The following is a 25808-nucleotide window of genomic DNA, read 5'->3' on the forward strand; positions in this document are numbered from 1 at the left end:
GCAGGAGGATGGACGTGAGTGGGCAGCAGCACGCGTGGCCCGGTGTCCTCAGGCTCCTGCTAGGCCAGCGGGAGCCCTGCTAGGGAGTGAGGGAGCGAGCACAGAGCCTCCCACTGCAGCCCGACTGCTGGCTTTTGCAGCTGCTCCCAGCTCCACCTGTCCGGCGGGCACTGCGCCCAGCCAAGGCTCAGACGTGGCTGTTTTCTCCACCAATACGAGGGAAGCTGCTGTTTCCTACGGGGACAGGCCCAGAGGAACAGAACCTCAGGTCATGGGGAGATTCCCAGTGTAGACAGGAGAGCGCCACACAGCGCAAGATGGAGCGGTCTGGCCTCTCCAAACCCTAGTGCAGCTGTGTGTGGGCATGTGTGCGTGTGTGCATTGTAGGCATGCATGTCTGTGCATGCTTGTGTGTGCTCTGTGTATGTGTGTACGTGTGTTCCAGTGTGTGCAGGCACACGTGTCTGTACATATGTGTGTTGGGGCTGAGCCCGAGGGGCTCAGAAGGAAGTGGAGATTTTCTGGCCCCTCTTTCGCACCCTCCCTTTCTCCATCTGGGACAGGAGGGAGGGGAGAGGTCCCTGTGAGTCAGGCGCTCAGGGAGGTCCAGGCCCCCACAGGAAGGTGGGGGGGGGGAAGCACACAGTCCCAGGCTCCAGAACTTTCTAGCAGGACTGCTCAAGCAGGACCCATGTTAGCATCAAGTATTCGGCGCGAGTTTCTATTAGGGTGGTTCTGCGCGAGCAGACAGAAACGCCTTCCCAGGGGAAGATCGCGAAAGTCACCGCAGTTCACTAAGACATGCCGCTCACTCGTTCATTCACCTATTGACAGCCAGTGAGGGGGTGGGGACGGACAGACAGAAACCTGCCGTCCGCTGGTTCACTCCCCAAACGCCCACAGCAGCCGAGCCAGGATGAAGCCGGGAAGTCCAGCAGGGCACCCACAGGGGCGACAGGGACCCACAAGCTGGAGCATCACCTGCGCCTCCCAGGGTGCACACGGGCAGGAAGCTGAACCCGAGGCAGAGCCAGACCCTGGACCCAGGTCCTCCGATACAGGAGACGCAGGCGTCCCATGCGCTGTCGTGCCCTCTGCCGCAGGCCTTCACTTTCGTTCTCAAAGACATCCTCACAGACCCAGAGACCTGCTGCTGGACGTTTTAAAAATATCCAAAGCCCCTTGCAAACAGGAGTTCCCGCGCGGTGGAGCGGGACGGAGCAGCTGGGCTCCCTCGTGCCCCACTGCAGCCGGCAGTGGTCCACTCTGACGCGCCGCCCCGGCCCTGGGCCGCAGGGGAGCTGCGTTCTGGAAACAGCCATCGCCTGCTGGGGACGCGGTGCTGTGGCATCCAGGGCTCACTGCGTGGCCAGCCCGGGGACAGGGACTGCTTCTGGGACCCGAGACAGCCAGGGCCCGCGTGGACTTCCTCACTCGGAGGACCAAGCTTGCAACCAGCGGACCGCAGCCCTGCTCACCTCCCTGCACCCCTGCTCACTGCCCTGCACCCCTGCTCACCTCCCCGCACCCTGCTCACTTCCCTGCACCCTGCTCACCTCCCCGCACCCCTGCTCAATGCCCTGTACCCCTGCTCACTGCCCTGCACCCCTGCTCACCTTCCTGCACCCTGCTCACCTCCCCGCACCCCTGCTCACCTCCCCGCACCCCTGCTCACCTCCCTGCACCCCTGCTCACTGCCTTGCAGCACCCCTGCTCACCTCCCCACACCCCTGCTCACTGCCCTGCACCCTGCTCACCTCCCCACACCCCTGCTCACTGCCCTGCACCCTGCTCACCTCCCTGCACCCTGCTCACCTCCCCGCACCCTGCTCACTGCTTCACACCCTGCTCACCTCCCCGCACCCCTGCTCACCTCCCTGCACCATTGCTCACTGCCCTGCACCCTGCTCACCTCCCCGCACCCTTGCTCACTGCCTCGTACCACACCTGCTCACTGCCCCGCACCCTGCTCACCTCCCCGCACCCCTGCTCACCTCCCCGCACCCTGCTCACCTCCCTGCACCCTGCTCACCTCCCCACACCCCTGCTCACTGCCCTGCACCCTGCTCACTGCCCTGCACCCCTGCTCACCTCCCCGCACCCTGCTCACCTCCTCTCACTCTGCTCACCTCCCCGCACCCTGCTCACCTCCCCGCACCCCTGATCACTTCCCCGCACCCTGCTCACCTCCTCGCACCCCTGCTCACTGCTCCACACCCCTGCTCACTGCTCCACACCCCTGCTAATTGCCCTTAATCTCAGCCTGGGTCTCTTCCAAATTTGCTTTTTCACATTCATGTTTCTCTTCATACAACTGTTAGCCCCAGATTTTCAGAGCCAGGCAGGATCTCAAAACCCCTTGTGTGTGCACGTGCATCTGTGTGTGTGTGCAGGTGTGCCCGTGCACATGTGTGTCTGCAACTGTGTGCACATGTCTCTGAATGCGGGGTTCGGAGAACACAATACAGAATCAATCTCCTCTCTCTTTCTCTCTCTCTCTCTTACATTTGCCTTCCTCTGCCACCCAGAGCCCACCTGCAGTGGACGGCACCGTCTCCCTGGCCTCCTGTTCTGGGAGTCCAGAACCCACGGACGTGCCGGTCCCTCAGCTGAAAACGCACAGCACTCACACGGAGCCTACGCACACCCTCACGGGCACTGGAAGTCACCCCCGCCTCCCTCACAACGCGCAACACCAGGAAGCGCCACGGAAACCACCGCTCTGCTGCACCGCGCAGAGAACAGCGGAGACACCCAGGGCACGCACGGGGCTTTCCCCACGGCTTGCGCTCAGGGCTGGCTGAGCCCACAGACGCAGGAGCCGCAGGGCCGGAAGGCGGAGGGCACTCCCAGCCCTGCCTTCTGGCTGGGGCGGAGCTCTGATGTCCCCACAGACAACACCTCACGGCCTGTTCCCAGCACTCGACCGCCACCATCAACAGCCACTGACGCCATCAACAGCCACCAACGCCATCCAGAGCCACCAACGCCATCCAGAGCCACCGATGCCGTCCACGGTCACCACTACCACCAACAGCCACTGACGCCAAGGCCACGCGGTCCTCACCCCCTTGGCTCCCACCCTGACAGGTCCCAGCCGGCCTTGCTCTGCCCAGCCTAGCACAGCTTCCCAGACCTGGCGCCTGGCTGTCCGCATGCAGGTCACCAACCGACATCCGCTTCCTCCTCCCCGCGGCCTCCCCGCCGGCTACAGTTCCTGTGCTGACCCAGCACCTCACGCCTCAGCCCCCACTGCTCACACGGCCACGCTGGGCAGGAGTGTGGGGCAGCCTGCACCAACACGTCCGCGCACGCCAAACACAACACACAACACACATAGCACACACACATCACACACAACATGCACATCACAACACACAACACACATCACACACACACACATCACACACATCATGCACATCACAACACACAACACACATCACACACACATCACAACACACATCACAACACAATAACAAACATGACACACAATACACATAACACACTTGACAACACAACATGCACACAACACATGACATGACACAATAACACAATACACAACACAACCCACATCACACATTACGACATAACATGACACAGTAACATACAACACAATACACATAACACGCATACATCACAACACAGCATGACAATAACACACAAGACACCATAAAACATACATCACAACACATACAACACAGAACACCATACATACAACACTGACAGCATACATAACACTTAACACAAAACACTTGTAACACATGTAACACAATATACATCACAAGACACACATATAACATAATATACTTGATAACACAACACACATAACAATAACAGAGAACACCCAGTACACAACACCCATACAGCAACACGACACATAACACGCTTGACAACACACATGACACAGAACACAGTTGGCAACACATAACGTAAAACACCACACACACAGTGAAACAACACATAAAACACACAAAGACAAAACATAACACAACTTGGAGTGCTCCGAGGTACAGCAGCCAACACGCACACCCCGAAAGCCCGACACCCAAGGTCCCCAACACCCGCCTTCCAGACCCACCATCCGCCGTCCCGGGGCGCCGGGGCTCCCCGCTTCCCTCCCAGGCCCCCGGGGGACTCGCTGACGCCCCCCCCACCCCCCGCTGTCCTGTCCAGCGTCTTCCTGCAGGGGAGTGAGCACAGGAGAGCAGAGCTCAGACACAAGGCCTCCCCCGAGGACGGCCCCGGGCTCTCCAGCACTGTGCCCAGGGAAGAAGGCAGTGACCTTCCGGGGCTGGGGACAGTGGGTGCCTGCACACGGGGTCCCACGGGGCGGGGCGGGGGAGCCCACAGGCCCCAGGTGGGACACAGCTGTGCGCCTTCTCGGCCACTCCTACCCAAAGCTAGGGCAGACCCAGGAGGAGAGGTGGGAGCCCCACCTGGCTTTCCAAACCAGAGTCCACAAGACAAGTGGGCTCAGCGACAGCGTCCCTGGGAGCACTCCGGGCTCTCAAGGGAGGGCACACCCTGCCGCCTTCCAGAAACCCAGGGGAGTTTTCAAAATAAAGAAAAGCAACTGAATTCTTCAAGTAGCAACTACCAGCCTGCACCCAGAACCAGAGAGCAACCGCGTTCGACCCCCGCCCTCGGCTCCCAGGTGAGCCCCCTGGAAGGTGGGGGAGGGGGAGGGAAGCTGCAGGTACCTTGTCCGCCGCCCCGCAGGGTCCCCTACAGCAGAAACACGTGACACCGGCTTCCTTCCTGGGTCTCTCTCCCGGAGAGGAGGCAGGCGGCCCCATGGCCAGCCCCAGCCAGGGACAGCAGGCAGACCTGGGAGGCCTCGGAGCCGTCAGGTGCTGGGCCCAAGGGCGGAGGGAGCCGCGGGCTCCACCCTCGGCTGCCGGGCAGCCGGGCCCCTTCTACGGGCACTGGGGCTCAGCACACCCAATGAGACTCGAGGCTGGGGATTTGGGGTGTGATTCATGGGTAGAAAATACCGGTTTTTCATTGCTATGCAAATGCAACCTGGGTGGGGTGGAGGTAAGTGCGGATGTGCACGTTGGAACGAAGGGTAACAACGCGTCTCCTCCCCGTGCGCCACCACGCTCAGCCACAGGGCTCAGCCCACCCACCAGTCAGCCAAAGACAGCAGGGGTCACGGTGCCAAGGGGCCCTTTATCCAGACGTGAGCGCATGAAAAAATGGCATTCAGAGTTTATTTCAGTGCAAAAAAAAAAAAAAAAAAAAAGCCACCAACTTTTGGGGGCCGGCATCGTGGCACAGCAAGTAAAGCCACTGCCTGCGACGCTGGCGATCCCATGTGGGCGCCGGTTCGAGTCCCAGCTGCTCCACTTCCCTTCCAGCTCCCTGCTCATGTGCCCGGGAAAGCAGCCGAAGATGGCCCAAGTGCTGGCCCCTGCACCCACGTGGGAGACATGGATGCAGTGCCTGACTTTGGCCATCTGGGGAGTAAACCAGCAGATAGAAGATCTGTCTCTGAAACTCTGCCTTTCAAATGAATGAATGAATCTTAAACAAATTTTTTGAAATCTGCATAGTTTTCTGGGGCAGTTAACACGTGCAGTTTGAGACTTAGAGACAGATGGCCATTCGATGCCTGTAGAAAGACATCTGTTGCAGCTCCACTATCACGCAGCCACCCCCAAACCACCAGCTGTCTCCACACCAGTATTTGATCCAACCCGCTTCATCCTGAAACGCAATAGGGCGAACTAGTTTCATGTGTGGCTACTTCTGCCTCCAAAGCACGCCAGGGGCCAGTGTTGTGGCAGTGCTGGTTAAGACAACACTTGCAAAAAAAAAAAAAAAAAAAAAAAAAAGACAACACTCGCGCAGCTGGGATCCCCTGTGGGCACCGGTTCGAGTCCCGGCTGCTCCACTTCTGATGCAGCTCCCTGTGAATGTGTCTGGGAGAGCATCAGGTGATGGCCCAAGAGCTTGGTTCCCTGCCACCCACAAGGGAAACCCAAGTGGAGCTCCTGGCTCCTGAGTTCGGCCAGGCTCAACCCTGGGCATTTGGGGAGGGAACCAGCGGATAGAGAGAGGCTCACTCCCACTTTCTCTCCCCACCCCTCTTTCTCTTTCTGTTACTCTGCCTTTCAAATAAATCTATAAATCTTAAGGAAAAAAAAAAAAAAAGCAACCAAGCTCAGACCTTCTAAAAGGACAGAATAAAGAATGGCAGGAGCTGTGACAGGCAGGACGGGCCATGCCCCACAGCTGTCTGACGGTTCTCACGCGTGCTCCGTGCAGAGTGTGTCCCACTGTGCCAGACACCTGGACTCCAGACCCCGCTCTGACTCCCACCCGCTCGCAGATGGCCCCAAACCTCATCAGTTCTTGGAGGCTCAGCTCCCCCGTGCTCCGGGGAAGGGAGCTCAATGCTGTCTGTGGACCCCCGCAGCACTGCCACTGCTGTCACAGAGGAGCCGGAACCACGCAGTGCCCAGCCTGACAGGTGTGCACGGGGCTCTTGCTACAACCCTGGCTGCGGCATTCCAGGGGGCCCGGGGAGGTGGGCGTGGCTTACAACCCGCACCTGGAAATGCAGAGGATCTCTCCTCTCAGTTCTGGGCACAAGAAAAGGCTACTGGGTAGACACGGAGGAGGACTTCCAAAAGTTCATGGGAAATTTGCAGTATGTAAGGTTTATTTATTTGAAAGGCAGAGTGACAGAGGCAGTGACAGAGAGAGGGGTCCTCCATCTGCTGGTTCATTCCCCAAATGCCTGCAACAGCCAGGGCTGGGCCAGGTGAAGCCAGGAGCTCCATCTGGGACTCCCACATGGGTAGCAGGGGCCCAAGGACTTGGGCCATCTGCTGCTGCCTCCCCAGGCCTGGCCTTAGCAGAGAGCTGCTTTGGAAGTGGAGCAGCTGGGACAGGAGCCTGCGTTCATACGGGATGCCGGCACTGCAGGCGGTGGCTTAAGCCGCTGCACCACCAAGCTGGCCTGTCGCGGGACCTTGTAATCCCATTTTCCCATGGATGTCTGGAAGCCCCAGGAGGTCACATCATTTGAGAAAAGCCCAAACTGAGGGCCGCACGTGGCGGGGATCCCACATCAGACACGGCTGCATCGTGGGGCCAAGAGGAGACCTTTTAGTAACGGGAATGGAACTTCGAAAGATATCCGAGTGCATTCACAAAGAGGAAACACACAAACAAGAACACAACACAAGAACCCAGCCTGGACCCGGCGTGGGACCCTGGCTGGGCCACCCGCAGATCCTCAAGGTTCCAGCACCCACCCACATTGGGGGTCTCCACGGGGAGCTCCAGGAGGCTCCGCTGAGGACAGCCAAACTGGTGGAGACGGGGACAGGCTGTCAGACAGCCCCACAGCCCACCCGAAGGGGCTTCCGTGTCACACGGTGCCTGAAGAAAGCTAAGGCGGTCCCTCCACCACCCTCCACCACACTAAGTACAAACTCCCATCTCCTGCGCATGGCCTCCTGCACGCCGCTGCCTTCCTCCAGCAGACACGCCCACCTTGCTGGCCACTCCTCCCGCCTGCCCGCCCTGTGCCTGGCTGTTGCAAAGCTGGCTCCCCCACCCCGTGATCCTCCACGCTCTTTCCTGGCATTTTTCTAAAACTTCCTGTGCAGCTGATTCCTCCTTGGCTTTCGCCTCCAGAGCCAAAACTAGTGGTGTCAGTGGGCAGCCCTGTCACCCGGCTGATGCTGTATTCCGTCAGCGGGCAGCCCCGTCACCCGCCTGATGCTGTAATCCCAGTGTCATTCAGACTACAGACTCCAACAGGGATGCATGGAGGACTGGATGATGCATGGATGAATTCATGAATGGTGGATCGGTGGATAGATGGATGGATAAATGGTGGATGGATGGATGGATTGATGGATAAATGAAAGGATGAAGACATGGACGAATGGATGGATGGAGGTTGGAACGCCACCCCTCTGTCCCTTTAACTCTGGTGAGGGCTGTGTGCAGTCAGAGGTGAAGAGGTTGGCACGTGCTTTTTGTAAACCATCATGGAGCTTCCCGGGGGGCGGGCAAGCCGCGGGATCCACTCACAGAGCACAGGTTTCCCAAGGAAGGTATTGTACCCCCTCTGCTCTCTCTGCCTGCAGGTCCAGGAAGGTTGCTAGGTAAGGTTCCCCTCGGGGGAGGACCTGCAGGTGGCTCTGCAGGTGATCGAGGCACCTACTGGACAGTACCGCTGACACCAGCACAGCTGAGGCCGGACAGTGGTTCCAAGTCCCTCGGTGCTTAGCCCCACCCTCCCCGGGGGACTGCGCTGTGAGGACAGGCAGGAGGTGCACTGGAGGCTACAGAGCGAGAGGAAAGTCGGTCCTGGCAAGACGGTGCTGTTTGGGAATCCAGCTCCCAAGAGGAGCCACGGCGTTTGCAGCACACACCACAGGGATCCCCAAAACGCCCAGGCTCCAGTCGGTATGGCTGGGTTCAGACCCCCAGCCTGCTGCGTAGACCACCGAGCCCCTGGACAACTATCTCCGTATCTCTGTATGTAGAAATGAGGCCCTGCTGTTTTTTCTCCCAAGAGGATTCTATTTGGAATAATGTGTGTGGAAGTTTCTGATGCATACTTGAAAAAGTCCACAGCTAACGGAATTAAAAGATCTGCTTCTTTTCAGGTAAAAAAGCTTTGAAATTCTGTATATGAAGGGTCTTTGAAAGATATCTAATGAAACAAAGCTGAAATTTTTTCACCAAAATAAGCTTTAAGTTTTTTTTTTTTTTTTTTTGAAAGACAGAGTTACAGAGATAGAAGAGGGAGAGAGAACTGTCAGCTGCCTCACTCCCCAAGTGGCCACAATGGCCAGGGTTGGGGCCAGGCCAAAGCCAGGAGCTTCTTTTGGGTCTCCCACGTGGGTACAGGGACCCAAGCACTTGGGCCACCCTCTGCTGCTTTCCCAGGTGCATTAGCAGGGAGCTGGATTGGAAGCGGAGCCGTGGGGACTTGAACCCGTGCTCACACAGGACACTGGTGCTGCAGGAGGCAGCTTAACCCGCTACATCAGAACGCCAGCCCCTAAGTTCACCTTTGAATTCCATTTTTCCATGAACTTGTGGATGCATCCTTGTGGTAAAATTACTTGTGGGAATTCCAGTGTTTATTTGCAGTGCTTTGAATGCATATAGGGGAATTTTTTTGTATTGGCAAATACAAATGCATAAAAGCATTTGAGATTCAGATGTACCTTTTTTAAAGGGACAGGGAGGGAGGGAGATTGGAAGGGAGTATTATCTTAATTCTATGAACGACAATGAATCTGCTCTCTTTAAAGTTAAGATTACATTAACATGAAAAATTACCATATCAGGTGGTTAAAAAAGTCAGTAGTATTTACTATTCAGAAGACGAACATATTAAATTTACCTTATTATATAGAAAGCATGGCCCATGTTTGTAATGATACAGAAAAAGTTCAACTAGGCTTAAAAGTGACACCACCCAGAGGCTGCTGGAATTATATCCTCCTCAATGGAGCTGCTTAAATTACAGCTTCCCCAGGTCTGCTCGTCACATTTACAATTTCACCTTTTTTCCTGCGAGCAGAGTTGCTCTCATCACTTAGGTTAACCGACTCACGTCAGACCTGTTTATTCACAAAATACTACACCGAGAGATGTTTACTTTGTAGTTCCTCCTTTTTGCAAATATTTGCAGTAAGCCACAGAACTGTGATATCTGATGAAGCAAAAAAAAACAAAACAAAAAAAAACACAAAACAAAACAAAACAAAACAAAGACAGCAAGAACAAGGTATCTTGGGAAAACCTGACGTTCCCAAAGTAACTTTAGTATTGAGTGAAAAGAGGCACTGGTCTATGTTAACAGAATTTGATAAACCAAATCCACCACACTTGTCCTTTTTAATTTTTTTTTCCTTTTTTTGTTTTAAAATTTGAAAGCAGAGTGTGTATGAGGGTGGGGGACAGACAGAGATTAACTGATCTTCCATCTACTTGATCACTCCCACAATGGCCACAACACCCAGGGCTGGACCAGGCAGGAGCCAGGAGCTTCTTCTGGGTCTCTCCCATGGGCGCAGAGGCCCAAAGATGTGGGCCATCCTCTGCTGCTTTCCCAGCCATTAGCAGGGAGCGGTATGGGAAGAGGAGCAGCCGGGACTCGAACTGGCACTCTGATATGGGATGTCGGCACTGCAGGTGGAAAATTGACCCGCTGTGCCACAGCACTGGCCCACAACACTTGAGGTTTCAATGGCTTCTCTGTCTCTGAATGGAAAAGGAGGTCAGGGGACAGGGTGCGAGTTCTCTGACTCCATTCTTGTCTGAATCTTTTCAAATATGCAGATTCTGTAACTGAGACAGGTTTCAAAATCAGAATCACAGCAGGATGAAAATCTAAACACTCTTTATCCAAAACGGACCCCTCAGCAAACTGCCAAGGGGTGGGATTTAGTTATAAAATAGTCTCATGTAAATTACAAGTGGGGACGGCGCTGTGGTGCAGTGGGTTAAGCCACTGCCTGGGACGCCACCATCTCGTATGAGCACGGGTTCGAGTCCCGGCTGCTCCTCTTCCGATCCAGCTCCCTGTTAATGCGCCTGGGAAGGCAGTAGAGGATGTTGTCACTCTGGCTTTCAAATAACTAAATAAATCTTACAAAACATTGGCTTCCTTTGCCAACTACACAACAGCCGTGTGGGATAAAGCCACTCTCTCAGCAGCTTGGACACTGCTGGTCTCCCTCAAAACACAAGCCACGCTCTGGGCGACTGCTTTTGTTCTAAACTCGCTCTTCAGTGTAAGGTCTTATCTGCCTATGATAAAAAAAGAAATTGGGGCAGGCGCTTGGTGCAGCCGTTCAAACACTGCTTAGGATGCCTGCGTCCGTTCTCAGAGTGCCTGGCTCAAGTCCGGTCTATTCTGCTTCCAACCCACCACACCTGCCAGCAGGAGGCGGCAGGGGGCGGCTCAAAGACTGGGGCCCCTGCCCCCCAAGCAGGAAACCAGAACGGGAGGTCTGGGCTCCTGGCTTCAGTCGAGCAGTTGTGGGTATTTGGGGAGTGAACCAGAGGATGGAAGATCTCCCTGTGTCTGTCCCTGTTACCTGAGAATAAATAAAAATGAAAAAGCATTCATGTGTGTATGTGTATATGAGTGACTAATACGTATTAGACAGGTACAGGAGTTAAAAAGAAAAGCTTCCATCCTAACAGCCTGCTGGCCCTCCGTCTGACTTACTGGACTCCGTCCTAGAACTGTTCATGTGTAGTTGGGCACACAGAAAATGCATACACATTTTCATACCAATAGGATCCACCCTTTTTGAAACTGACGAGATCATGGTGTCTTTTGGCAGTAACCTGTGCCATGGGCAGGTTCCATCCCGTCCTGTGTAACTGGCAGCGACAGAACCCACGGGGAGTCTTTGTGGGACAACACTGGGCAACACCTTCCCACGCTATAACCCTGACCCCTGAGGATCTGTGTGGCAGGCGGGCTGACACAGGCGTGGACAGAGACACAGAGGGTCCTGGCGGTTATGCTGGACACAGGGAGAGAACAAAGCAGCCATCGACCTAAAGAGCAACCGAGGGGACCAGTGAATGGATTAGGGAGCCACTGTTAGAGCTGCTTTGAAGAGGGAATAACTTTGTATTAGAGTCTGTGCGGTGCCCGTCATCTTAGATGCACACACACCCCACAAGGAAACTGGAAGATGTCCCCTTGATGACGCAACTGGCTGGAGCTGCACTGAGTGAGAGAGAGAGAGAGAGAGAGAGGAAATACCATCAACTCTATCTACAAGTCACACTGAATCTGTTAAAGACACACTAAAATTTAACAATTTTACAAACTGAAATGCACCTCTGAAAAGGATTCAAGTAAGAGCAGGGTTAAAGATGAAAACAATCTGTGCAACCATTCTCTGCAAAGTTGGAAGACAAAGGGTCGGGTGTGTGGTGCAGTGAGTTAGGCAGCAGCTTGCGACGCCAGCATCCCACATCCGAGTCCCAGCTACCAGTCCAGCTCCCTGCCAGCGTGCCTGGGAAGGCGGCAAACAATGGCTCAAGAACATGGGTCCCTGCCGCTGACATGGGAGACCAGGTGGAGTTCCAGGCTCCTGGCTTTGGCCTGGCACAGCCCCAGCTGTTGTGTGCATTCCAGAGAATAAACCAGCACATAGATTTCTTTCTCTTTCTCTCTGACACTCTGCCTTTGAAGGAAATTAGTAAGAAATAAATAAGTAAATGAAAACATTCAAAGGGACAATTGTTAAAAACTATGAGAATGGTTGTTGAACATAGCAGTTAAGGCACCCGCCACCCACGAGGGATTCAGATTCCTGGCCCTGGCTCCTGACCCCAGGTTCCTGCCAGTGCAGACCCTGGGAGGCGGTGGGAATGGGTCAAGTGCTTGGGTCCCTGTCACTCACGTGGGAGACCTGGATGGAGCTCCCAGGCCTCTCTGCTGTGGGCATTCCTGGGGTAAGCTGGCAGATGGGTGTTCCCTATCTCTTTGCCTCTCAAGTCAAGAAATGAAACTTTGAAACAACTATTTTTCTGGAGCAACCAAATGAAGACTGCAGCAGGTGCACTTTACTAACTACTAGGAAAGGGAGATTGGACTAGAAGGGGTTAACTCTCAATACCAAAGAGAGAATAGGACCAAGGGGCCTTCGGAATCTGTGTTCTCCCAGCCGGTCCAAAGACAGGTAAATTGGCAGCCTGCTCTGCTTCTGCTTGGCAAGTAATAAATGAACAGGGCCGGCACCGCGGCTCACTAGGCTAATCCTCCGCCTTGCGGCGCCGGCACACCGGGTTCTAGTCCCGGTTGCCCCTCTTCCAGGCCAGCTCTCTGCTATGGCCCGGGAGTGCAGTGGAGGATGGCCCAAGTGCTTGGGCCCTGAACCCCATGGGAGACCAGGATAAGTACCTGGCTCCTGCCTTCGGATCAGCGCGATGCGCTGGCTGCAGCGCACTAGCCGCAGCAGCCATTGGAGGGTGAACCAACAGCAAAGGAAGACCTTTCTCTCTCTCTCTCACTGTCCACTCTGCCTGTCAAAAAAAAAAAAAAACAAAAAAACAAAAAAAAAAAACCTGAACAAAGAGGAGTCTGGGTCTGTGTCTCTCCTGAGATCCTGCAGAGCATAGAGCTACAGCCAACACAAGGAGGAGCCCAGGGGGACTGCAGCCATCCAGCATTGTTGTTACTTTGTTTCATTCCATTTAAATTTGAAAGAGAGAGAGAGAGAGATCTTCCATCCCTGGGTTCCTTCCCCAAATGCCTACAACAGCCAGGGCTGCTCCAGGCTGAAGCCAGGAGCCTGGAACTGCACCTGGGTCTCCCCTGTGGACGGCAGGGCCACAAACACTTGAGCTGTCACGGGCCACCTTCCAGGGTGCGCATCAGTAGGAAGCGCAGCTGGGGCTTTAACCCCGGGCACCTGCATCCCAAGCAGCGTCTTCACTGCTGTGCTACCTGCAGACAGCCCACCGTGAGGTTTGCTGGAGCCAGGGGAGCAGCTGCGTTTTGCAACCCTCAAAAAACTGAGGGTGGGACACAGCACACTCAGAGGGAAGACCTGTGTGTGTGTGTGTATGTGTGTGTGCGCGTGTGCGCATGTGCCTCTCCTCTCTCTGTGTAACTCTGACTTTCAAGTAAATAAATAAATCTTTAAAAAAGGAGAGAGAGAGCCAGGCATTGGCACACGGTGGGTGCGGGATTCAAGCGCCCCACAGAGCCCTGGGGCAGTCGGGCTGCCACGCTGCCACCTGCTTCGCTTTGCCCCGACTGCTCCCATAAGCCTTTGTGCCAGCCAGAGAAGGAGCTCTCTCAGCCTGCACTGTTGACATCTGCTGTTCTGCAGGGAGCCCAAGGTTCTCTCTGCTGTCTGTGAAGTCTCTTCTGGGTGCGAAAGCGGGAGAGCTGTCCCAGCCTGCTGCCTGGTTCCCGCCCCCCAAGGCTGTTCTCCCCAACCCCCTACAGCCCACAGGCCCCCTAGGAGCCCTCCCTGCAGCAAAGCCACCATGCACCAAGGACAGCCAACAGGAGGGCGGGTAGAGTGACAGGTCCGAATCCCGCCCACTTTCATCAGGGGCATGCAGAAAAAAACAACCCCTTCTCCCCCGCACTTTGATCAACTGTTACAAGCTCCTTGCAAACGCTGGGGAGTTTAGGAGAAGGCAAGGGAGCTGGGGAATCCACCCTGCATCACGACCCAGCCCAGCCGGCCCAGCGTCCCAGGCAGGGGCCCAGACAGGTGCTTTTACACAGCCCAAGGAAGGGACCCCAAACCGGAGTCCCCCTGGGCTTTCAGCTTCCTGCAAGTTACGTTTTCTCTGTTTCATAAACAGGCTGGAAGGGAAGGGCCCCGTTGTGGCACAGTGGGTTAACCTCCTGCCTGGGATGCTGGTATCCCATAGAGCTGAGGGTTCGAGTCCCAGCCGCTCCACTTCTGAGCCTTGTGCCTGAGGAAGCAGCAGAAGGTGGCCCAGGTGCTTGGGCCCCTGCACCCCCGTGAGAGACCCGGATGGAGCTCCTGTTCTTCCATGGCGACGTGTACCAGAGCATGTAGTGGGGGCAGGACCCAAACCAAGGCTCTTCAGTCTTCAGTCTGCACACAACCTCTCTGATTTAACTTCTGCTAAACCCCTGGGTGCAAAGCATTCCACCTGATGCAATCAGCGCGAAGGTAATCTCTGGACACTGTAACAATTAAGTGTGCTAAAAGTGTCAATGGATTCCTAAAATAGACTCGAGGTGGAGGAGGAGGAGGAGGGAAGGGAGGGGGAGCAGGGAAGAGGAGGAGGAGGAGGAGGAGGAAGGGGTGGGGGAGCAGGGGACAGGAAGGAAGAGAGCCCATAATTTCAGATGTACCTAGAATGTTTGCACCCTTTTGTTGGTTGATCAGACAGTTCTTTTATGGATCTTAAAACTGTCACTTCGTGGTTCATATTCAGAACCAAAACTTCCAATGAAACAAATATTTGCATTCAGACTTCTGATCTGCTCTGGAGACAAGATAACGGGAGCTTCTCCCAGTGTCCCCACACAGGGTGCTGGGAACCGGGGGTCGGAAGGCAGCCTGAGCCTCTGGACCCCTGGCTCCACCTGCCAGGGGAGGAGCCCACCCAAGGCCCCTGCCAAGAGCCGCCTCCCAGTCCCGAGACTCGGAAAGTCTTGGAAGACTTGGAAAAGTCGTTAGGAAAGCCTTGGAAGCACTGCTGGCGTGTTTTCCCTGGCTAGAGACACGGCTGCTAAAAATAACAGAGTGAAAAACAGATTGGTCTCTTGCCCACAATGGACGGGGAATACAATTACAGGCTGTGTTTCCAACCAGGACGGAGACGAGGGAGGCGGGGCCGACGTCCAGAACACAAAGGAGCCCGGACACTGTGTCCAACCCCTGCTCTGTCCAACCCTTGCTGGCTGCCGCACCCAGGGGCACCCACAGCCCCCCGGCCACTGAGTTCCTGTCCAGGACACACCTGCAGCAGTGCAGCCTGGCTCTGCTCCCGGGCTGGGGAGAACTGGAGGCAGGTAAGATGTAAGGATTTATGTCCCTGCAGGGACCGGCGCTCCGATCAGGAGGTGGCAGGAAGCGGCACACAGCCCTCCCGCAGCCTCTCGCCAAAGACAAGCGGCACAAGCATAATGAATCGAGTAAAATCATGGAGAGCCCAGCTCCTCGGACACGCTTAACATTTTGTACTTTAATTAATTTACACAAGCAATTGCTGCTCCCAGGAGCTCTCTTAGCAATTTTTCTTTTCCCTGCCAGGCCCACTAGAATTTAAAAAAAAAAAAAAAAAAAGGAAATGTCGGAGAGGTTCCCGGTTGCGCTTCCTGGTATCTCTCCAAGCCACAATTTTTTCATCTGTTCAATGGGGATAAAAAGACTTTGTCAGCCATGCTGATACAACAACGTACGGAGTAGAGAAGGAACTCCTTGTAAGCAGCCCTACTGGGGCCGGCGCTGTAGCACAGTAGCAGGTAAAGCTGTTGCCTGACACCAGCATCCCATATGGTCGCCAGTTCGAGTCCTGGCTGCTCCACTTCCAATCCAGCTCCCTGCTAATGCACCTGGGAAAGCAGCAGAGGGTGGCCCAAGTGCTTGGGTCCCTGTACCCACGTGGGAGACCCAAAAGAAGCTCCTGGCTTTGGCCTGGCCCCAACCCTGGCCATTGTGGCCCTTTGGGGAGTGAGGCAGCTGATAAACTTCTCTCTAACTCTGCCTTTCAAGTAAATAAACAAATCTTTAAAGTCCAGCGACCTGTGAACCATGAAGACACACACTAACACGTGGAGCACAAACACTACTCTCATGCCCATTTTACGGAGGGGAACACTAAGGCTTGAGGACAGGAATGGACCCCACACACTACACAGAGTGCTAAAGCCCGGCTCAAGGCCCCGCCCTCCTGCCCTGAGAGGCACAGCCACTTGTCACTCACAGTCCACACCTACACGTGGTGGGTGGAAAGGCGCATTCCGAAATCGAAACAGACATGGGTTTCCAAAACCAATTTGAGCCCAATATGCCGATCTTGACAACTTTTGAATTCTGCTTCTGCACTTCTTCTACTTTGGAACACAAATGGCTTTTCGTGGTGCTTTTCACAGCTCAGGACAGCTCAAAGTTCCCAGAGGAGCCAGCAGGGGCGGCCCTGGTCACACCCCCACGGCGGGCAAGGCTGTTTGCTCAGCCACACTGGCGACCAGCACACACACAAGAGCCCAGGACCGCAGGAGACCACCACCCCACTGGGTACTGGGCGAGCGGGCTGCCCACGCGGAGCCGGCTTCCGGGGCTCCCCTCCCCAACCCCTCCAGGAGCCTTTATCAGTCCTGGAATTCCAGGTCCTGCGAGCCTGCAAGTTCAGAAACTCCCACATCTCCCCCGCCCCCCCCCCACTGTTTTCCAGTCCCAGCATCTGCCTCCTGGGGGGAAATCCCACCCCCACCCCCACCACGCTTCAAAACAACCAAGCAAACAAACGGACACCAACCACCAATAAAAAAACAAACCACCACCCAAGTGGACGGCTTCTGTGTTGTTCTGTGGCTTTGAATTTTTTTGGCACTGGATAGCATGAAAATACAGAAACACAGTCCCAACTGCAGGTCTAAGAAGAGGGAGAAGAAAAAAGCACGCGCACACACAACATCTGGGAATAATCTAGACACAGGCGGTGCGGAGTCCTCCCCGCCCGTATCTGGCATTCTGAGGGCGTCCTGTGCAGGGCAGGATCCAAGGAACGCATCACGCACTGCTTGTTTTTCAGCCCAGCGGAAATCCAGTCCATTTGATTTACAAAAAAAAAAAAGCCCCTTGGGACCCCTCCTGGGAGCTGGATCAGTGGGTTCAGGGAGCACCAAGCTGGCCGCTTCCCCTTGCCGCCCAGAGAACAATGCAAACAGATCTCAGGGCTCCGCACTAATCCCTGGCCGGGACCGGGAAGGAGGGCGAAACACAGGCATTTACCTGGCCCGGGCTCCACAGGTGACGCAGCCCCGAAGGCAAGATCTAATTCATCTTCTGGAGGTTTCCGTGTCTCCTGGGGGGGTCATCCTTGCTTCCGGGTGTCAGGTAGACCTCGCCGGCCGCTCCATGTCTCTGCTGCTTTTCCAGGGCAGCCCTTCTCAGCAAAACTCTCGTCATTTGCATAAAAGCTCCTGGGAGCCTATAGGGCCTCTGAAGGAACTACTTGTTGGGTCGGCTCCCCCAAGCATGACATCATGAATCTCCATGGAAACCCTCACCCCACCTGCCTGGTGGCTGAGGCTACCTGTCAGGCAAAGGCTTCCACAGGCGGCTGCGGCTGTTCCCTACGGAGACCCGGGCGGGAGCTCCGGGGCTCCGCGCGGGGTTGTGGGCAGAAACCTCGCCCAGAGCAGGCAGCTTCGTTTTCAAAGCCTGCGCGGTTCCGCAGAAAACAATGATCAAAATTATAGGCATTCGTTAATCCGCCCCTCCCTGTCTAACAATGCGCTTAATTGGTGGAAGAGAGAACTCTCCAGCGTGTGTGTGTGTGTGTGTGTGTGTGTGTGTGTGTGTGTCTCCCTCCACAGGAGGATAAAGTCAGCCTGCAAACTCAGGTTTTCAAAAGCCTCGTTCTGTTCTGTTGATCTCTCTCAGGCTTCCCAGCTCTGCCTCCTGGAAACCCTTTCCTATTTCACCAAACTTGCAGAACAGGTTCCCTGCCTCTCTGTGTGTGTGTGTGTGTGTGTGTGTGTGTGTGTGTTTGCATACCTGTGTGCATTTTCCTGGGCCTCTGGGGTTGCACAAGTGGGCCCAGAAGGTGTGGACGATTTTTCCTTAACCCTTTGCTGACAGCCCCCACATCTCCTGCAGGTCTGTCCCGGCTCCCAACCACAGTGAATATATAAATTTAATTTTCAGCTTCGGGGGCTTGCAGCCAGCACTCTCACCTGTCCGGCCCTTCTTTGCCACTGCCTCTGAATTGGTGGAATCCCTACTGTGTGCACAAAGCTGGGGGCCAATTTCTGCCAGCCCCTCTTGGAGGTTTGAGTGGGGCTCACCAAGCTTCTACTCGCCCTCCTCAAGTCACTGCAGACACATCTCCTACTCCCCAAGCCCCATGCTGTTGACCTTGGAAGCTACACAGAGGTCTGGGTGCAACCTGGTGCAAACCCACGGGAGTTTATTCAGAGCTGCTGTTCAATGGCTAGCACAGGCCACGGCCCAGAGTTCCCGGGTGGGGGGGCGGAGCCTGGCGCTGAATGAACTCAACTCGGAGGCAGCCTGCAGCCAAATCTGATACTGCAGCCGGAGCTGGGGCAGCCCTAGCTGGCGGCACCTCCCGGTGCAAGCTGCGATCTGTCCTCCAAGGCTAGGAGGCAAATGCTGGCCTGGACGCCTGGCACAGCCGGCCCAGGGTTTGTGGGGACAGCGGGCACAGGTGGCAGGGCCCTCCGAGCAGGGGCTGTGCGCGTTTTTGTTTGTACCTCCTGCTCCGTCTGTTCTGAGTGTCACCGGGCCAGAGTTCAACAGAGGGGACCCAGGGCTGAAGCCCTCCCAGGAGGGAAGCCTGCTGTCCGTCCGTCCATCCGTCCGTCTGTCGGAGGTTAGGTTTCTACCTGTGCAGGGTAGAAACGCACCCGGATGAAGCCCCAAGCTCCAGGGCTGGTTTGGTGAAAACCTGGGCTTCACCCTGTGAAATGCGAGGGCAGGGTCCAGGCGATCCCGTGGTCATTCCTCAGAGCTCCATTCCAGAGAGCAAGGGGCGTGGGAACCTGACTCCCTGGGCGGTCCGAGCGGCTGCAGCCCAGGACAAATCCCCTCTTCAGGTTCTTGGGGACTTTACCTTACAGCTCAGCTTCTGCCCACGGAACTCACGCCAGCCCGAAGCGGCAGGAGGCGAAAGGCAACCAAGTCATAGAAATAATCGGGATGGCAGGAACAAGTGGGTGCAGCCGTGGGGGCAGAGTGGATGCCGACAGGAGGGTTGTAAGCACAGTGACGTCATCATGATGGGGGGGCCTGAGCTTCTTAGAGAGGGTGGGGAGAGTTTAGGGCAAGGTGGGGAACGTGCAGCCCTTAGGCCCCCATCTGACATGTGACACCATCTGGGCTGGCCCTGCCAAGGCCATTTAAGGCGGGACCCGGAAGTGGAGAAACCTACAGCAGGCTAAGGGTTTAAGTTGAGAATTGTGTAGGGCCCCTCGAAGAAGGATGCTGTCAATATGCAAATGGCGGCCAGCGCCGCGGCTCAACAGGCTAATCCTCCGCCTAGCGGAGCTGGCACACCAGGTTCTAGTCCCGGTCGGGGCACCGGATTCTGTCCCGGTTGCCCCTCTTCCAGGCCAGCTCTCTGCTGTGGCCCAGGAGTGCAGTGGAGGATGGCCCAAGTGCTTGGGCCCTGCACCCCATGGGAGACCAGGAGAAGCGTGGTGCGCCGGCCACAGCGGCCATTGGAGGGTGAACCAACGGCAAAGGAAGACCTTTCTCTCTGTCTCTCTCTCTCACTGTCCACTCTGCCTGTCAAAAAAAAAATATGCAAATGGCCGTTGGCAGGACAAAGGGTCCCCAAGGACTGGTTCAGGACAACAAGGAGGTCCCGTGGCAAGGGCAGCACACAGGGCAGGGCTGGATCGGGGGCAAGTAGTCCCCAAAGGAGGCAAGAACAAAGCTGACGGAAGCTCAGGGCACCGGGGCAGCACGCTAGCCCGGCCAGAGCGCCACAGATACACGCACGTGAGCCTTCTGTTTCCACATTTAGCAAAGCCACAGGCGTGTATGAGGGACCAGCAGAGCAAACGAGACCCTGTCCCTTGCACTTGTTCCAGCGAACCTGTTTTATCTCAGGGGTAGGGAACGGCTCGCAGGAAAAGCCCATGGAAATGAAGCACGGTTGCCGGGGAAGGAGGAGAGATTTCGCAGCTCAGGGCCTGAGGTTAGGTTCCTCAAGAAACAGGACTTAGAGGGGCTGGCACTGTGGCGTAGCGGGTAAAGCTGCCGCCTGCAGTGCTGGTATCCCATATGGGCGCCGGTTCAAGTCCTGGCTCTTCCAATCCAGCTCTCTGCTATGGCCTGGGATGGCAGTGGAAGATGGCCCAGGTCCTTGGGCCCCTGCACCCATGTGGGAGACCTGGAAGAAGCTCCTGGCTCCTGGCTTCGGATCGGCACAGCTCCGGCCCTTGTGGCCATCTGCGGAGTGAACCAGTGGATGGAAGACCTCAAGACCTCTCTCTGCCTCTGTCTCTGTCTCTGTCTCTTTCTCTGTAACTCTGTCTTTCAAATAAATAAAATAAATCTTTAAAAAAATTAAGTATTTCATTATCCCCCAAAATGTTTTTAAACAAATGCTTAAGCAAATCTTAAAGGTAGCAAAATGGCAGATGAAAAACGACAACCTCAACTACTGGAAATAAAAGTGAGAAATCAGAACCCCCTTGCAAGCCATAAAACAGAAAATATTTCCTAAGAAACGGTAGGGCACCGGCCAGGAAGGTCAGGAAACACCTGCCTCGAGACCCTTCCTTCTCTGTTAAAGGAGAAACACGAGGAGTCTTTCAGACGTTCACAGGAAATGCGTTTTATTAAAGAGATACGCACAGGTTCTGAACATTCTTTCTCACCAAAACAAACGTATCTTTTAATTCCAGGTTTTTCCACAAACTTTTTGGAGCACTCTTGTCCTTAAATGAACCTGCACTCATCAAAGACAACAAAGATCCTTTATTTAAAGACTAGGAAAAGGAAATTAATGAACAGTTGAAAAGAGTGACGCAGCTGACAATAACCTGGGAAGAAATACACAAAGCTGATTCTTTGGGGGAAAAAATGAATAAGCAGATACAGCATGATGGATGCCACGCTCTCAGGGTTTCTCTCCAGAGCTCCTATGGGCAGCAGAGTCTTAGTTCTTCCCTACAAAGAGAACAGGTGTGGCGTGGAACACCTGGACAAGGCACCGCGCAGGTGGGAGAAGTCCAAGCTAGGACTTGGAGCAGGGGTTCTTTGGCATTTTACGGTCAGCACGCCTTCGTACAGGAAAATGCTCTGGCTCGGCTGCAATGTTTAGACACAACACGGAAAGAAGGAAAAGACGATAAAATGGAAGAGGAAGGGCAGGGGGAGGATGAAGGAGCCCAAAGTCGGAGTGAGTCAGCCGCCAGCACCACGCACACATCCCCCACGCAACCCCGATCCACGACTGACGGTCTCAGGTACAACGTCCTCATAAACCAAACTCGTGGCCCATTCCAGTGACGCAAAACCGCTGTGTGGTGTGCATGACACAAGCCCAAGCTCCCATGGCAGCAAACTGCCATCTCCTCGCCCCGCGTCACAGGACAAAGTCCCACCTGCAAGCCCACGCGACGAAACGCCACTCACAACTCCCGTTCGCACCTGAGCGCGGCTGGCATCCCACACCCTGAAGAGCTAAGGGCCGGGACAAAAGACGGGCCATGGGAGTGCCCTGCAGATCTGGGAGCGCCGGGACAGTTTTCTTCTGTTAGGGCCACGGAGCTGCAGACCAGGTCCTGCCGTCCAGATTCCACCCCTGTCAGCAGATCTCAAGAGTTAACATGACGGCGGCCATGTCCACACCTGTGGTTATCACCAAGGGCGCTGCACAGTCTCCTCCTCACTGTCTCCACGCATCGTAGGCAGGTGGCACAGACAGCCTGGGGCTTGCTCACAGCCCCGGCACAGGTGGAAGGCAGGGTGAGGCCAGAACCCAGGTGTCAGGGTGCCCTGTAGGCTACACCTGTCCCAGTCCTCGCCACACCTCAGCCTGCCCCAGTCAGTCATCAAATTACTTCCACTGGTTGCAAAATAGCTGGGGTGCCCTGTTGCAATTGGCATTGCTGGCTATGCCCCTTCCACAACCCCCAGACCCTGTGCCTGGGCATGGCAGCCAGACGTGCTCCAGCACCAGGCTTTTCTCACCGTCCCTCCTCCATCACGCTGACCGTGCCACACCCTCGACTGTGACCCCACTTCCCAACTCGGCGGCCACGGTGCCCTGTGTCTGCTGGTGCCACACCACCTGGCTTCCTCTGCTCTCTCACCCTGACTTCCTGCTTCTCCCAGGCCAGCGTGGGTCTCGGATGGGTGCTCCTGCCCCTGGTGCTGCACCTGCTGTGGTACCACAAGGGAAGCACAGCCATGCACTGTCCCGCCCCGCCCCGCCCCTCCCCGACCAGGATGCAGCCTGCTATGCACTGGGCACTGGAGAAGTACAATCAGGACACAGACCCCGCCTCAGTCATTCCAGGAGCCTCTGTCCACATCTGCCCCTCCGGGGAGATGGCTCCCGCACTGCTCTAACTCCAGCAACTTTCTGGGGTCCACACCATTTCCCACTCCCCATTCCCACTTCCCATTGCACTCCCCATAGACGGGAGTCCAGCCCAGGCAATCGTGGGGATCCAAGGGGCTTGAGAACCACTGCCTCCTTCAATCCTCACTCAGCAGCCCTCCAAAACCCTCACAGTGCCCATCAGCACACTCAAAGATCTGACCAGTCCGCACACTCAAAGATCTGACCAGTCCCACACCGGAGAAACTCATTCCGTTTGGGTTAACCAAGCATCTTCTCCCTGACCGGAAAGGCTCTGCCCAGTCCCCAAACTGCCAATCAGAACATATTTGCAGGAAATGCTGGGCTGGATGAGCCCTTGCTGTCTCAGGATGCATGGGTGACACAACAGCCCGCCCCACAACATCGATGGATTCCCACATAGAGCTGCCTCACGCCTCGCTTAAGGAGAGCCTCGGAGAAACACACCAGCTCCCCTACCATCATGCAGCTAGAAGGGGTCCACCAATACAAACCTTGGTTCCATCAGACCGCCCAACCCCGCCAAGTTCCTGCGCTCCACTCAAGCGAAACGGCCTTGGCCAGGCAGGCTCGCGGGATTGGAGCTTTTTACGTAATGCCTGAAGCCCAGCCGAGTGCGTGCAGGACACGATCAATAACCACTTGACGGGATTAACCCCGGAGCGCAGCTGGAGGAGGAAGGGGAGCCCACAGCCAAGAAGCCAGCTTGCCCAACATGGGCAGGGTGAGTTCTGCACCTGTGAGCCAGACTGACCCACAGCCGTCAGACGCCTGGACACTGAGCACCCACGTCGGCTTTGCAGGCCGTCTCCTCTGGCTTTTGCTCATGGCCACCCGCCAGGTATCCGCTGCCCCTGCACAGGTCTACTCCCATTCCTGCCTTCCCCAGGCACTCTTTAAACAAGTTTCCCGGTAGAATCTCATGGAGATTTTTTTTTTCGGAGTTCATCTTAATATAGCGCTGTTCTGAAGATGTGTTTCCTGCTTTTCTGTAACACTAATTAAAATGAAAACTAACGGCGAGGTTGGTGATGCCCAATTAAGTGCGGATCAAAAGGCATGTGTTATCCTTGGATCCACGTCGGATTCTTCTTCCCTCTACGATTAATGTCAACACAGAGTCAGTTCTGCAAGTGAGCTGCAACCCCTCAAATTAGACTTTGCGCACCCCACGTCTCCATCGCAAGGTGTACTGTGATGGAATGTTCTAGATCTTCTGGAGTCACCATTCAAAGCAGCAGTCCTTGGCGTGCAGCTCTCCCAGCCCAGCCACTCTGTTTCTCGCAAGCATGAGACCGCTCCCTCTGCTCAAGGTTTACTGATCATCGACCTCACGCTCACTCCCAAGACAATTTTCTAGAGACTCTGAACAGGAAATGTGTCCACACCGATCTTTCAATTCCATCCCATCATCTGCTCACAGGCCTCTAGTACTTTTTTTGTTAAGAGATTTATTTATTTACTTGAAAGAGTTACAGAGAAGGGGAGGCAGAGGCAGAGGCAGAGAGAGAGACAGAGAGAGAGAGATCTTCCACTCTCCAAATGGCAGCCACGGTCAGGCCTGGGCCAGGCCGAAGCCAGGAACCAGGAGCTCCACCTGGGTCTCCCATGTGGGTGGCAGGGGCCCAAGGACTTGAGCCATCTTCTGCTGTTTTCCCAGGTGCATTAGAACTAAGGAGCTGGATCAGAAGAGGAGCAGCCAGGACTTAAACCGGTGCCCATATGGGATGCCAGCACTGCAGGCAGCAGCTTTGCCCTCTGTGCCACAGTGCCGGCCCCAGGCCTCTGGTATTTCGTAAGCACAAAGTCACACGCCCACCGCCGACTCCGTGGTGACACGGTGCACCTTGCCCAGCTACTCACTACCACTCATGCTGCTGCTCCCCTTGTACCCAGCTCCTTTCTCTAACCAGGAGGCCGACCCCCTAGCCATGTCAAGGTCACCACCAACCCTACCGGTGCTAACACTGCACAAACTGGGCCCCAGGCCAGGCCTTGCTCACTTCCCCTGTGTTTCAGCACACCTTGAAGTCTGGCGGCCAACAGAGGGACGGCGTGATCTGAGGGTTCCAGTGCGTGGCCCCGACATCCCATCCTGGGGGTGCCTGGGTTCCGGTCCCAATTCCAGCTTCCTGCAGATGCAGACTCTGGGAGGCCTGCTCGCCCTTGGAGATTTCGGTAAGCAGTGGACATCCAAACCCACACTCGGTTGTGAGTTCAAACGTTTCAGGGCTGTCGGCCACTACATGTGGCTCTTGTCATCATCCCCTCTGGGTTAGATGAATAGCCCCAGAGAGGAAACTCTTATCTGGCTCTGTTTCCTTTGCTGTAAGGGTGAACTTTTCATGTGTCTATTTATCTACGGGAGCACGTGTCCGGGGACAGGTATTTGGCCCTAAACTGCCGTGGACGCTTCCTTCTCCGACCGAGGTACCTGCATCTGAGCCTCAGCTCTGCTCCCGCCTCCTGCTGGTGAGCACTCCGGGGGGCGGCAGGTGACGGCTCAAGGACTCGGGTCCATGCCACCCACGTGAGAGACCCAGATGGTGTTCTTGGATGTTCTGGGAATTTGGGGAGCAAACCAGAAGGTCGAAAAACCTCTTGTCTGCCTCTCAAACAGAAAAAAGAAAATAACAGCCTCTCTGGAGAGCTGCCCAGGTAGCCACAGAGGGTGTGTGTGTGCAAAGAGCTTTACGTTTTCATGTCAGACCACAAACGGAGCACAGGTGTGTTGCGTGGTGTAATCGAGACATCAGGTGCCGGCCGATGGTGTGTGTATGGCTTCCGTCTCCTACCAGCTCCTTACTTCTTGTAGCCGCTTACTGCACAGGGCTGGGTGTTGTGGCCCAGCGGGCTCAACCACAGGCCGGGATCCCTGGATCCCGTACCAGAGTACCTAGGATCGAGTCCCACCTCCACTTCCAATCCAGCTCCCTGCTAATGCTCCTAGGAGACAGCAGACGATGGCCCAAGCGCTTGGGCCCCTGCCGCCCACATGGGAGACCTGGATGGAGTTT

The 25808-nt window shown here is 55.5% G+C and overlaps 1 protein-coding gene across 22 annotated transcripts in view; it reads right to left on the reverse strand.

The window, feature by feature from the left end:
* KIAA1217 (KIAA1217 ortholog) overlaps positions 1-25808 on the reverse strand; it is a 657029-nt gene that overhangs the window by 208885 nt on the left and 422336 nt on the right. Inside the window, exon 1 of one of the 22 annotated variants that reach the window (XM_070056134.2) lies at positions 17463-17931. The exons of 20 other annotated variants lie outside the window; for them this stretch is intronic. Coding sequence is in view for 1 of the 2 variants with exons in the window: in XM_070056132.2 (XP_069912233.1) it covers positions 4701-4796 (96 nt within the window). In the remaining variant the exon portion in view is untranslated. Of the gene's footprint in view, positions 1-4700; positions 4897-17462; positions 17932-25808 lie in introns of those variants that run through there. One more of the 22 variants, XM_070056132.2, reaches the window with a different exon arrangement.

Source organism: Oryctolagus cuniculus, chromosome 13, assembly GCF_051225735.1.
Source record: "Oryctolagus cuniculus isolate XC-2025 breed Fujian yellow rabbit chromosome 13, ASM5122573v1, whole genome shotgun sequence".
NCBI classification, from domain to species: domain Eukaryota; kingdom Metazoa; phylum Chordata; class Mammalia; order Lagomorpha; family Leporidae; genus Oryctolagus; species Oryctolagus cuniculus.